A 13,481-nucleotide genomic window follows, 5' to 3' on the forward strand; every position below is an offset into this window, starting at 1 on the left:
TCACATCACTGAAGTTGTTTGGACAGTGCAGAGTTGAGGTGAAATGTAAGATGCAGTTCTACAAAATGAAGTTTAAGTATGATCCTCCCAGCAGACTGTAATAGTTATATTAAGAGAGTGAATTTTGTCTTAAGTTGTCCTATTAATGTGTGCTGTGAGTCTTTTATGTTCAGCATTTCTTTTGTGTGTTAGACTAAAGTGATCACTTGTTCCATATCTGATTCATATTATACATTAAATACCCATTTACTCCCTCCTTTTTGTAGAAACCCTAGATGTGAGCCCTAACTTCGCTATCAGCAAATTTGTCCCAAGGGCACTAGGGTGAGATTTAACAAGCCAGAGTGTAAGAAAAGGAAACCTAATTTCTTTTATTAAAGGCCAGCTTGAACTGGATCCAAACTATATACTTGGGTCCAGTGTGCAGGGGTCCCTCAGTCCCCCAACAATAGTTCTTCATTGTTAGATTAAGATTCAAATCCAAGTCCTGTGCCTCCAAATTCAGCCCAGCCTCCAAAGTCTTCCACTATCTGTTTCATCTTACTTGCCACATAATGTGAACATCTCTCTCAGCCAAGTCAGTCTCTCCATCATGCCCTCTATGGCCTATACTCATTTCCATGTTTCCCAGGCCATCTTTCTTGCACTAGCCACTTTCTCTTCCCTCCACTATGACCCTTAGTGAATCAATTCAATTCGACTGTCTTCCTCTCTTGAATCTCTCCCTGCCCCTTATCATATTGATTATGCTGTGCCTCATCTTAGCCTTGGATCACTCCCGCCATCTGTCGCCTTTGCTCCTAGTAGACACAAGCTGCTAAATGAAGTTGGAGAAAATCATGCTACTGTAGTGGACCAGGTCCACTACAAATTTATGTTACCCAACCCCATCTAGGTCCTCACTGCTGCTAGGCAATCTTACTTTACCTTCCTTATCAATTCACCATCCCACTGGCTCTTCCACACCTCTTTATCATTCATTAGACTTCCCTTGGTTTCAATCATTATCTTACATCTCTTTTGCCCTCTGAAGCTAAATTCCTTGAAAAGGCCATCTAGAATAGGTGACTTCACTTTGTCTTTCCTCTCCCTTCTTAATTCCTAACAACACAGCTTCTGACCTTATCCTTCCACCAAAATTGCTCTCTCCATTCACCAGTGATCTCTTAATTGCCAAATCCAGCGGGCATTTCTCAATCTTCATGGTCCTCAACCTCTCTGCAGCCTTTGACACTATTGATCATGCTGTTTTCTTTGATACCCTGTAGGATGCCATTTCATGTCTCTTCTCCTTAGCTTTCCCATCTATCAGAATGTGCGAGGTTAGCTTAGATATGAAGATTCTTGTGACTGGGTAGAAAAGCAATGGATTTGAAGTCAGAGGGCCTTGGTCTGCATCCTGGTTCAGCTAGCTCTGGGTGACAGTGGGTAAGCCAACAAGCCTCTCTGGGCCTCCACTGAAATCTAGAAAATGAGGAAAGGCGAGTACATGATCTCTGAGGTCAGGTCCTTAAATTGCAAATCATCTGTGCTTCTATACATGTACGTATGTATACAAGGCTTAGAAAAAGCAGAGGACAGACAGCATTTAACAAATATTTTTTTGAATTCAATTGAAAAGAAGACTAAATTCACTGTATTTACTTGGCCTCGAAATGGCAAGTCTTATCCTCTGGTGAGAAGACAATTCAATTTCTAGGCTGTTCCTCTTTGAGAGGGATGTGTTACGGAAGGAGGGTCTTTCATTTGTGTGGTATTGGACTCATTTTTATATGTACTACCAAACAAAAGAGGTGGTAATTAAAAGGCACTGGGGGACACAGTTAAGGTAAATTTACCAGGTCATAGGATCTCATCTGAGGTAATTAAAAAATAGAAATTAGTAGTTATCACCACCTTTAATAACCACTTGAATGTTACACATTGGGATTGCATGCAGACCTGGAAGTAGAAGCTTGTAAAATGGAATATTGCATTAACCTGTAGGACAAATTTATGTGTCATAAGAAAGGTTTCTTCTAGTCTCCTACCTCTAATGGATATCTTATTGTTTGGCACACTGAGATGCGGTCTCTGGCAGTAGTCTGCTTGTTTCCTGCCAAAAATTCCTATGGCATGTGTTCAGCGCCTGCCAGGAATCCAAATGGTTAGGAAGGTTAAGTTGGTTAACATTATGGGCCCACTTATTTTTAGCTTTCAGTGCCTTCTACTGCTCAGGACCTCATGTTAGGAAAGGTCTCCTAACTTTTCCCTCTCTCCATTCTTAATCAAAAGGTCCTTTACTTGGACCTGTCTTCTTGACTCTGTTTTAGCTAGCTAATGATAAACTCTGAAGACCGAAGGAGATATCCAAAAGGTTTTGCAAATCTAAAAAATCCTATAAATGTGAGTTATTAAAATACATGGATTCATCAGAGCTACTGAGTTACTAGGCAGCAAGGTGGTACAGTGGATAGAGTGTCAGACTCAGAGCCAGGTAGACAGATTCATCATCTTCCTGAGCTCAAATCTTCAGACACAAGCTGTATGTCCCTGGGCAAATCACTTAACCCTGTTTGCCTTAGTTTCCTTGTCTGTAAAATGAGCTGGAGAAGTCTTTCTTTGCCAAGAAAACCCCAAATAGAGTCATGAAGAACGAGAAACAACTGGAAAACAACTGAACAGCTGTTACTAAGATTTCTACATATTCTCTCTCTTAATTGTTGTATTTTAAAAAGGACTTTCAAGACAGCCAGTTACTGAAAATTCAAAGGACTAGGGTCTGAGTCTCAGGCACTATTGCATGGCAATGGGGAGAAAGTTTTGCACAGTATCTATTCGTATTATTCTTTTCCATATCTAAGCTCCCTTTAGCTGAACAAACCAAGTCCCCACTCCTTTGCCTGGAATTCAAAGCCACTCAAAGCCTGGTACTCCCCAGCTTTTCTCTTATGCTCCTCCCCTCTCTGCTCAGGGCTCCACACCACAACCACCATTTCCCAGGTGTAGCTCCTGATTTCCTGCCTCTCTTGGCCTTTGCTCTTCTTTTGGCTTGGAATGGTCTTTCCCCCCTTAATGCTGAATTTCTATTTTAAAGCCCGATCTCAATGCTCTCTTCTTCAGGAAGCCATCCTTAATCTTTCCAACTCCCCATAACTCAAACAGTATTTTGTCTCTCTTGTGCCCTTGGCTATGACACAAAATGAGATGTGAGGTTTGTATGCGTTCTCTGCCCCTAATTACACTCTAATGGGGCTGTCTTAATTAACTGTGTATCTTACTTACATCAAGCACCCAGTAAGTGCTACATGTTGAATTGAAGGGGGCTCAGGCATCCTTCAAATTACACCCTGTAGGTTGCCACTTACTCTGTCTATTAATAGGGCAAAATGCAGCCCATTATAAAAAATGATGACTGAGGCCAGTGACAATGGACTTCAGTTGTCAGGACTAAGCCTACGGGAAATGTTACTTATTATATGATTGGCTCTAGGTGATGAATTTTTTGGTCACTACAACTCTCAAAAACCTTTTTCACAATCATAGAGAAATTGTGATCTGCATTGCTAGAGAGGATATTCATGCCAAATAAAATCAGAGGTCCCTGAAGAATCAAAGAAGTCAACAGAACTGAATGTTCAAATTTTCTTGAGGATACAAAATACAATTTTCAAGCAATGAAAACTTGTGGTCAATTCACCAAGCCAAAAGACCGCAATTGTCATTAATATGATCTTTAATAAATGGAGTAATGCACCATTTTACAGCAAGCCTTTTTTAAACCTAAAGAATTGTCTTAAAATTTTCTTATCCAATGTCTCTGTATCAATACAATCTCTCTTTATTTAGGTTTATATATATCAAAGCATTTACTTACAAGTATTCATAGAAAACTCTGTAGTGGCTTAATGTCAGCTTTCATAGTGGCATCCATAGATGATAAAAAAAAAAGGAAAGGAATTTGCTTTATTTCATATTTCATAGTCACACTGTTCCATCAAACACAACTTATACAGCATAGCAAGTTATCAGACAGCTTATACAAAAGCAAAGTAACTAAAAGTAATTATTTATAAATTCATACATGATATTCCATCCATAATTTTAGAGGAATGGACACCAAGTTAAGAGGAAAACACACCAACAAAAAATACCCGTTAACAAGAGGGTTCTGAGGAGATTCTGCTTTTTCTTTACACTTTCTTTTCCAGAAAAGCATACTTAGACATGAATGTTCTCTAGTTTATATTTCTCCTGTCCTTTCCTAATAACCATGGCAGCTATACATCTCCATGTTTCAGCTTCTACAAACACCAAACCCTAGAAGTTAGTGTATTTTACAGTAAACCATGTATAGTCATGTGAAAAAAGTCACCAACTGAAATCTAAGGATGATTCCAGGTTATACAAACATCTACGCAGCACATTACCTAAGGAAACGAAAAGACAAAGCATACAAAACCGTTTAAATAAATAAATGTGATTCAAAAAAGCCACATAAGCCAGGTAATTCAAAGTTAAAATACAGGCTGAATTAACTTTGAATTGTATCTTTTTAGGTCTTTTGTGTTCTTTCAGTCACGCAGTGTTAAACATTTTGTGGGAAGGGTGCTAGTTCTCTTATAAACACGAATTGATACTGAGGTGTATTGCCTGAGATGAAAGATTAGATTTCAGACTACTTCACTAGCAGGATTTTAAGTATGTGAAACGCTTAGCTTTGGGTCTTAACTTGCCTGATAATTTAAAAAACAAAACTGAACTCTAGGCTCAAGTCTGAATCAATAGCTATGGATGGAGAGTAACTTGGCAAATTCTTGCTGGGCTCAACAATGTGAAGAGACAGAAGAGTGCTACCACCTTGGGCTATTTCTTATTAGGACTTCTAAATTATTTCTGGATTTGTTGACTTATGTTTTAGAAAAGTGTTTCCTAAGGCTAAGCAAGTTATTTGCTGAGAAAATTCTACCGGGTAGGTGAGCTCTTTCATTAAAAAAACAAACAACCCACTCAAGCCAACCTGCATATTCATTCATTCAAAGGGTTGTAATGGCTTTGAAGATGGTATTTCCACTAGAAGGCCATTATTTACTATGCAGCAACATGTAGCCAATTAGTCTGGAAGGTTTCTTTGCTTCAAAACCATCCTTTTATTCATTCTCTATGACCAGACAAGTTTTTTATAAATCTCTTCTCTTTTATAATGTAATTATGTAAATTAAATCGACATAAGATGAAATAAAATATACTATGTACAGATTACACTTATGTATTAGCCTGGACCCAACTGTCTAGAATCAACCGAAATCCACAGTGTGCAAAGGGACATGATGGGCCCTGAGTGTTTTTAAGTAAAATTGGGTACCCTGACTTAGATGCCTTTCAAAAGCCTAAAACAGCTTGTTTTTTGAAATCTACAAGTGCAAATTAAATGGTAAAAATGATAAATTATCCTTTAAAACACTGAAAATATCATAATTTAAAAGTTATCAGTTTAAAAAATTCAATCCTAAATTGAGGCCTTATATGATATGATTTTAATCTAGATTTTCCCCCCAAAGAATTTAAAATCTAGATGTTAAGTTTTAAATTGGGTTTAAAAAATAAACATGTATACAATGTTTTCATAGTAACTTTCTGAACATCATAACAATAATAACGGAACTTAAATGTTCAAGTAATCCTTTTAAAATCTTAGATTTATTTTAGGCATAATTTTAATATACAGACCAGATTTTTTTGACTTCTTTGCTTTTAGGTGTATCTCCTATCAACTGAATTTCTAGCTTTTTCTTTACATGCAGAAATAATTCAGCTTTAACCAGCCACTGAAGGGAATTCAGGAAGAAATTCAAAGAATGAAAATTGGTTGTCACAATCCAATCTATGCTGCAATGAAATATGTACATTTTTAAAGTGGCCTATGACAATTCTCAGATGATACTTGCTTAGCATGGCATATCTATCTGGTAGCCGAACCTGTAGCATTTAGTGTATGAAATATTGTAGTTTAGAAAGAGGTCTATACAACATTATTATGGCTCTATTACAATGACACAAAGCTTGCTGCAATAATAGTTCAAATAATACCAAAGCATGGCAAGCTAGTGAGATGTACAACTCTTCATGCATGGATTTACACTTTCAATTGCTGGGAACATTTAAACATAAAATCCTACAGTTGAAATTTACAAAGTGTTGAATGGTCCAGTCTAAAGCCCAACTGTCAAGGGCTAATTTGCTAATAGCATAATAATTGAACCTTTTGTCAAGTTCTGCAATCTTCTGCAACTATTCAATTAGGGGTCTATTTGAATGTTACAATTGTATGTTTTAACTGTTTAAAACTATGAATAAAAAGATTATGAAGCAAGGTAGGAAAAACTAAAGAAATTAGGTAAATTTAGTCTGGAAAATAGACACCTGGACTGACAGAACAGTTTTCAAGTGTATTAAAGGATAACATATAGAAGATCATGACCATTTTCTACTGGGAGAGAGGAAATGTAGCTGAGAGGAAGCAGAAGGCTTATAAAGTGCACAAGAAACTTCTGTAAGGTAAAGATTGGACATGCAAAAAACAAAGTGCCATAGCTCATTCTCTGGAGCAAGGGTATGGACATAAGACCAAGGCTAGTTTAAATGGACAAATAGCTAGATGGCCCAGCCCTCCCAATCCTTTGGACTTTGTTTTATTGTTTTTTGATGTCTGATGGACTCATTAGCTTCCACTAGCCCAATTCTAATTTTTAAGGAATTATTTTCTTCAGTGAATTTTTGTGCCTCTTTTACCATTAGGCCAATTTTGTTTTTTAAGGTGTTATTTTCTTCAGTATGTTTTTGTGCCTTTTCTACTAAGCTGCTAATTCTCTTTTCATAATTTTCTTGCATCGCTCTCATTTCTTTTCCTCTACCACTTTTATCTCTGTCATTAACTCTTTCAGGAATTCTTCTTGGGCTTAGACCCAATTAACATTTTCCTTTGAGGATTTGCTTGTATTTGTTTTCACACTGTCACCTTCTTTTGAGTTTATGTCTTGGTCTTCCCTGCCACCATAGCAACATTTTATGGTCAAATTCTTTGATGTTGTTGTTATTGTTATTTGCTCATTTCTCCTGCCTATTTCTTGACTTTGAACTTTATGTTAAAATTGGGCTCCACTCACTGGGGGGGGGGGAGGTAGGGGAATGAGGAGGACTGTCCCAAATTTCAGGCTTTTTCAAGCTGCCATTTTCAGAAATATTTCTGGGGGTCTGCAAATTCATGGTGCTTCCAATGTGATGTGATTCAGAGAGAGCTATGGTCATTGCTCTCCTGCTCTATGCTCTACCCAGGAAGGGCTCCTGTTCCCCTGCAGCCACAAATGCTAATGTGCTCTCTTTGTGCTGGTATTGTGACCAGGGTTCCTGCTCCCTTGTAACCCCTCTCCTCACTTGAACTGTGACCCAGAACTGCTTATGGGTAGTAGAACTGCCAATCGGTGCCAACTGTACCCAGGGTCAGCAAAGGGTCCCCCTGACCAATTGTTCGACCCCTTTACCCTTTTGTGGGCTGAGGGTTCCTGAAGCTGCTGCTGCTGCTGCTGTAGCCACTGTTATTGCAACAATGTGTGTGGGCTCTTGACAGGCTTCCACCGTGGTGTCACAAACTTCTCCTGCCAACCTTTTAAGTTTTCTTAGGTTGGAAAAATTTCTCACCTTGATCTCTTGTTGGCTCTGCCATTCCAAAATTTGATTTGAGGTGTTATTTTAAAATTGTTTGGAAGGGAATGTTGGGTCAGCTAGGTTGCTTCTAATTTGCCATCTTGGCCTGGCCCTCCCAGTCCTATCATTTCCTAATTTTTTATTTTATGTATTTGCTTAATTTTGAATATCTGCTTAACAGCCCTGTTTTGGTTCTTTCAGATAAGTACCTCAACCAGTGATTTACCAGTTTTACTTCTTTATCAAGCATATCCACAAAGGGGACATTCAAGGTAGTTTTGGCTAAAATTCACATAGCGCAAGACTGGGATCTTAAGTATGGTCCATTCCAAAATGATTCTTGTGTTTTCATTCTAGCTAGAAATATCATATAGCTCTTAAGTCTATTAAGCCATAAATTAGCATTCTATAAGAGTAAATTTGGAAAAATTTAAAAATAATACTTCTTGTTCCATTTTAAGATCACTCCCACTCATGTATATGCACATGCTTACATATATTAATCAAATGTTTCCTATATCAATTCTTGATGCCTTCAGGATCAATTGGAGTTTTATAGAGCAAGTAGATGAACAGAAAGGAATCAGCTTTACAAAACCCACTTGCCACACAAAGCTTTTCCTTGTAGCCTTCCTATATACTATGCCCATTCTTTGTCTCAATATTGTTTTCCAAAATGACAAAATTGTGTTTTCTTACCCTAAAAGGAGATTGTTTTGGAATGGAATGGAAACAAATGTTTGATAGAATTGAGCTCATTAAACATACTAACAAAAAACACAAGTTTTTATATCAACATGGAATCATTACAAAAAAAATCTCTTTATACCAATAATCCACTTTCAACTTTACTAAAAATAATTTTGTCTTAAGTCTGCAATGTAAAGTTTTAATGCGCGGAAATGAAACCTTTTTAAGAAATCATGGTAGCATGTAATGGACTGATTTTTTTCTTTTGGCCTCAAATTAGCCACATTTTCCAGCTTACAAATAGAGAAAATTAACTTTGGACATATTTGCCCTTATCTTTTGATGCCTGCTCACCTCTTAGCTTTTACTCTGCTAAAACAATGAGGAAATCTGATCTTGTGCTTGCCCACTGTGACTGAATTTCATCCAACCAAGCAGCATATAGAATATCCTTGTCATTATTTATGTAATATTGGCACAATCCCTTATTTACAGTGTCAGTCTACTGTCTACTCATAAACCATCCATTAAAAAGGAAAGGAAAATTATTTTCCTCATAAATAATTAACCCTTTCCCAAAAACAATGAAACTAAAACTTTCAACCATTGATTTTTGGTATGCTAGTTGAACTTTAGTTAGGGGTGCTATTTTGGAATTGAGTTACTTATTATTAGATCTTTAAAGTTTCTTTACTACTGTTCAGTGAACTACATTCTATTATTTTCATTATAAGGCTTTTTGTTTGTAAAAAGATCAAACTACTTTTTAAGGTCCAATGTTTTTGATGTCAGTTAAACATTAGAATTTGGAAACATATATTTTAGCCTACTGCTCTGCAGCAGTAGCAGAGCCACAATGAAGACAGTTAAAATGAAATTGCTTCACTAAGAATTACAAACATATTTAAGCAATTAAGTAGTCTGAAACAAATTAATGACTATTTAACAAAACCATTTTTCAGAATTATTTTACTGATAAGATGCTTTATCATAAAAAGCATTTTCTACCTTTTTCCATCAGACTGCTAGAGAAGTAAAGGGAAAAAAATACAGCTGTTATAATAGGCTTTTGTTAAATGAATAATGTAGTAAGGTTTTTTTCATCTGGTATATAAACTTTATTCACATCATTTGATTGCACGAAGTGTTAAAAAGTTGGAAAACTTACAAAGAATTAGCCCCCAGATGAAGCATGGTAGAATATGGACTAATTCCTATCACGGCAGGAAAAGAAGGATCAGGTGGAGCTCAGCTGTTCTTTCCTCACCATTAAACATACTTCATATTGGATAAAGGTTTGAATATTTTATCCATTATTTAAAAGAATTCCCTGAAACATCTCTGAGGGATGTATCTAAATCCTGAAGAACAAAGGAAAATTTTTTCAAATCGTTTCATTACATAGACGATTACCACTAGAAAAATCAAGTTCATCACATGTAAGCAGAAATTTGAGAAAAGTCTATGAAGTCCAACTAAAGAGAAATGTCAAAATAAGGAAGCCTGGGGTACCATTTTTGCAAGCATCAGTGCCAAAAAGTAGACAAAGGGCTCAATGTCAAGAACCCAAACATGGTGCAAGTATTCCATTTCCAGGACGTGAGCTCATAGCAGCTAGAATATGTAAGAAGGAAATGAGCATGCAAGGCAAGATGTCAGGCTGGCTGTCTCTGGCTAAATGGAGAAGCATGTGGAGAAGGTTCCATAACTGAGGCAGTGCAGTTCAGGAGGCAGATCCCTGAACCAACCTTTTGGGAATCACTTAGCTAATGTATATAAAGCCCTGGGACCACTTGGAGAAATAAAAGGTATTAGATTATTATTGTTCACACACATTGAGTTATCAAAAGAATTGTGCTTAGAAAGAAAGGCATCCCTCATTTGAGAGAAGGTGCTCTAATTTCTGAGAAAGCATATGTTGAGGCTGCTTAGATATGTTTCAGAAGAAGTGAAAGAGGTGAGGGAAGCTTCAGAAATAAGAAGAGCCCAAAGAATGGGACACAGACATGCTATGGCAGAAAAAGGCATCCAGTACATCACATATGCTAGTTATATATCAGCAGTTCATATGGAGAGTGGGCAAAAGTACTTAATGGGGGAGGAGACATGTGAAAGGTAAAGCAAAGAAAGAGATGACTTGAAAGGAGAGAAGTTCGGCCTCAATCAGCTTAAGACAGGCAGGTGTGGCAGCAATCCTTCCTGCCACAGGCATTTGGCATGCTGACGGAATAATTTTTCCACACAGTGCTTTAGGTCTTAGGAAGATGAATCATTTTCTGATGAAGCCATGCGGCTTTGTTTGGGAACTAACTACACAAGACACTACAGGTCCGTAACTAAAAATTACTTTTAAAATCCATTTTTAAACCAGGAAATAGAACCTCTTTTAGGTCAGACTGCTCAATGAAGGGATGAGAGAACAAGCTACCTACTTAAAAATTACATCACAGTGTTAGCTCTTCATGCTTTCTGGTAAAAATGTACTCCTTACATAACACATTACTAACATGACTGAATATGGAAAGAGTACAGATACAAATAGGAAAATAAAGTGGAAAAATGGCTGACATTTGTGTTTTCTTATGTTTTTGTTCAATGCTCTATTTTAAGAACTTTCAAAATTAATACTCTAATTATGGTTTCTTAAAATGCTTGGAAGGAAATGTATTCAGATTTGGAAGGTTAAAAAGAATTGCATTTTAAATTAAGTTTTGTGGTTCCCTCTTTAGAGCCCTTTGAGGCAAGGTTTTTGCACTCTCCGTAATAACCTTAGAGAAAAAAATGAGACAAGGTAGCAGTTTCAGGCTGGCTGTAACATGCAAAGTTCACTGTCACACAATCTGATCAGCCCAACTGATGCGGAAGAAATTAACCAGTATCAACCGTGTGGGAGGACACACCTGTGTCCGTGCCAGAAATACGGGGTATCCTGCGGCCTTCAGACTATTGCACATTCCAACAGAACACAAGAGGGATGTTCAAAAGATACACTCAGGAATGGATAAACATACAGACTAGCTTGTGCACAGAAATCAAACATGGATACAAGACACCACTGCAGTCAAACCTGTCTTAGAGTCTGCTTCTGATTTTAGTGACCTTTTAGAAAATGGTCCAAACTGATTATCAGAAATACATTAAAAAAAAATATTTTGAGACCACCTCTTCTTGATACGCATATATAGAATTCTGTGGTCATAACAGACAGACTTAACTTTAGTGAGACTAAATAAAAGTGCAAAAACATAAAAAAACAAACTTAAAAAATATGGAAGCATAAGCTAAAAAATTTCTGCATAGCTGAAATCTATTTAAAGCAAGTTCTTGGTAGGGGGAGCTGACAGGAGGATAACGTTTTTGTTTTCTTTTTAATGTCTTCTGCATGTTTGTTTTAAATGATGAAAAAAAAAGTCCTTTTCTGGGTAGGCTTGTGAGACATTTCACAGACAGTTCATTCCTGTATCTTGAGACACCCTGGTTGTGGCAGTGCCCCCTTCTGCAAGGTAAACAGCAGTGCTAGATTTGGAATGAGCAGCCCTGTCACTACCGTTGTTGTTGACCTCACAGTCCAGTGGTTCCGTGGAGATGACCCAGGTGGAAGGGCGCCACCGCTTAAGGGAATAGGGGGTTTTCACACGTTTCTTGATCTTTTCACCTGATCCTGGCTTGCCATCTTGTGATGACTCACCTACTGAAAACAGAAGAGCAAAAAAAGTGTTATTTGGAAAAAACTGCCCATAGTGGTTTGGTTAATTTATATAGAGATAATGGGGTATGATAAAATAGCCATCAAGGCAAATAACAGTGGCAGGTATTGATGGAGTATATCTTGAAATCCACTATTAGTCATTTTGTGGGCAAAGCCTATCTTCAATCATTTGGAGGCTTGTTTATCCTGATTTTTCCTCCCTCACAGCTCATACTCAGGAAATTCAGCTCTAGGTTAATTACCTGTAAAATAACTCTTAATGAGTTATGAATACAAAATCGTTCTGCAGGATAGAGATAGAAGCACAAACGTAAATTTAGTCGAAAACTGAAGCCCTTGAGAAATTCTCATATGCTTTGCTGCTTCTAAGTGCAATTCTAAAGTTCTGGAAAATTAGGCAAAAATAGAAGAGTTCTATGCCCCTTAATAGTCAACTCAAGGTGGACCAAGTTTAAATAGTACTTAGTATACTGCATAATTCAGAGAAACAGTGGACCTATCAAAATGTTATTTTTCAATGGTTTTCTTCTTAAGAACTGATCAGTTGGGTCATATTGTATTGCCTTCCTGTCTGAGGTAGCTGTCACTCAATGCGAGGGCCTTTTCCATTTGGACACTCTGGGACAGTTTTTGAAGAATGTGGCCAGGTGCTTCTGACCTAAGTCTTGAATATGCCTCTCTTCTACTTGTGCTGCAGTTCTCCTAAGATATTCACAAATCTTGAATATATTGTCTGCTTCCTTGTATGCAGTATCCTCTGTCAGTAATGTCAAGAAAGCATTTTCATTTTTACTCCTAACTAAAACGGAAATAAATTCCTTGTATGAACAAAAGAAAGTATTTTCACCCTTCTACATGCTCAAAGGATTAATTCACGCTAGACAACTATCCTTTTGCCTTTTCTAATGATGCAGACAAAGCTGCTCCTTCATTAGATGGCCAATTCTTTCCAATAGTTTTGTTGGCACAAGAAGCTGACATCAAAGAATCAGCAAAAAAGTGCCCATTTAGGGGTAAATGTGATTGAACTTAGCGAGCTCTTGTTTTGGATGATTAACTCCTATAGGTCAGAGATCATGTACCGATTTAACTTGAGTTGAACAGTGCCTAGACAATGCCAGGAGCCTCCAGGGACCTGTCAATACAAGCTTCTAGATGATGAGGCAGTAAGAAAGGAGGATGAGGTACCACAGTCTCTGGTGACTGTTCTGAATTTTCCTTATGACTGGAAATTTACTAGTTTTTTGGATAAAATCCCCGAAGTAACTCATTATATTCTTAAGATAGCTACAATTGGTAGTATTGTGTGTTTTAAACTAATTAAAATGCTAGAAGAACTCATAAAAGGATAACTTCACCTTATTCCTCGAGGAACTAGCTTGTCTTTTGCAATTGATAG

At 37.3% G+C, this 13,481-nt stretch overlaps 1 protein-coding gene across 2 annotated transcripts in view; it reads right to left on the reverse strand.

Annotated features, from left to right (window-relative positions):
* Positions 1 to 3,697: 3,697 nt before the first annotated feature.
* Positions 3,698 to 13,481, reverse strand: part of BMPR2 (bone morphogenetic protein receptor type 2) — a 214,465-nt gene continuing 204,681 nt past the window's right edge. For both annotated transcript variants that reach the window (XM_020972823.2, XM_020972822.2), the window contains exon 13: positions 3,698 to 12,064. In XM_020972823.2, coding sequence (XP_020828482.1) covers positions 11,814 to 12,064 — 251 coding nt within the window. In that variant the 3' untranslated portion in view covers positions 3,698 to 11,813. The remainder of the gene's footprint in view (positions 12,065 to 13,481) is intronic.

Source organism: Phascolarctos cinereus, unplaced genomic scaffold (genome assembly GCF_003287225.1).
Source record: "Phascolarctos cinereus isolate Bilbo 61053 unplaced genomic scaffold, phaCin_HiC Scaffold_7;HRSCAF=346, whole genome shotgun sequence".
Lineage (NCBI taxonomy): Eukaryota > Metazoa > Chordata > Mammalia > Diprotodontia > Phascolarctidae > Phascolarctos > Phascolarctos cinereus.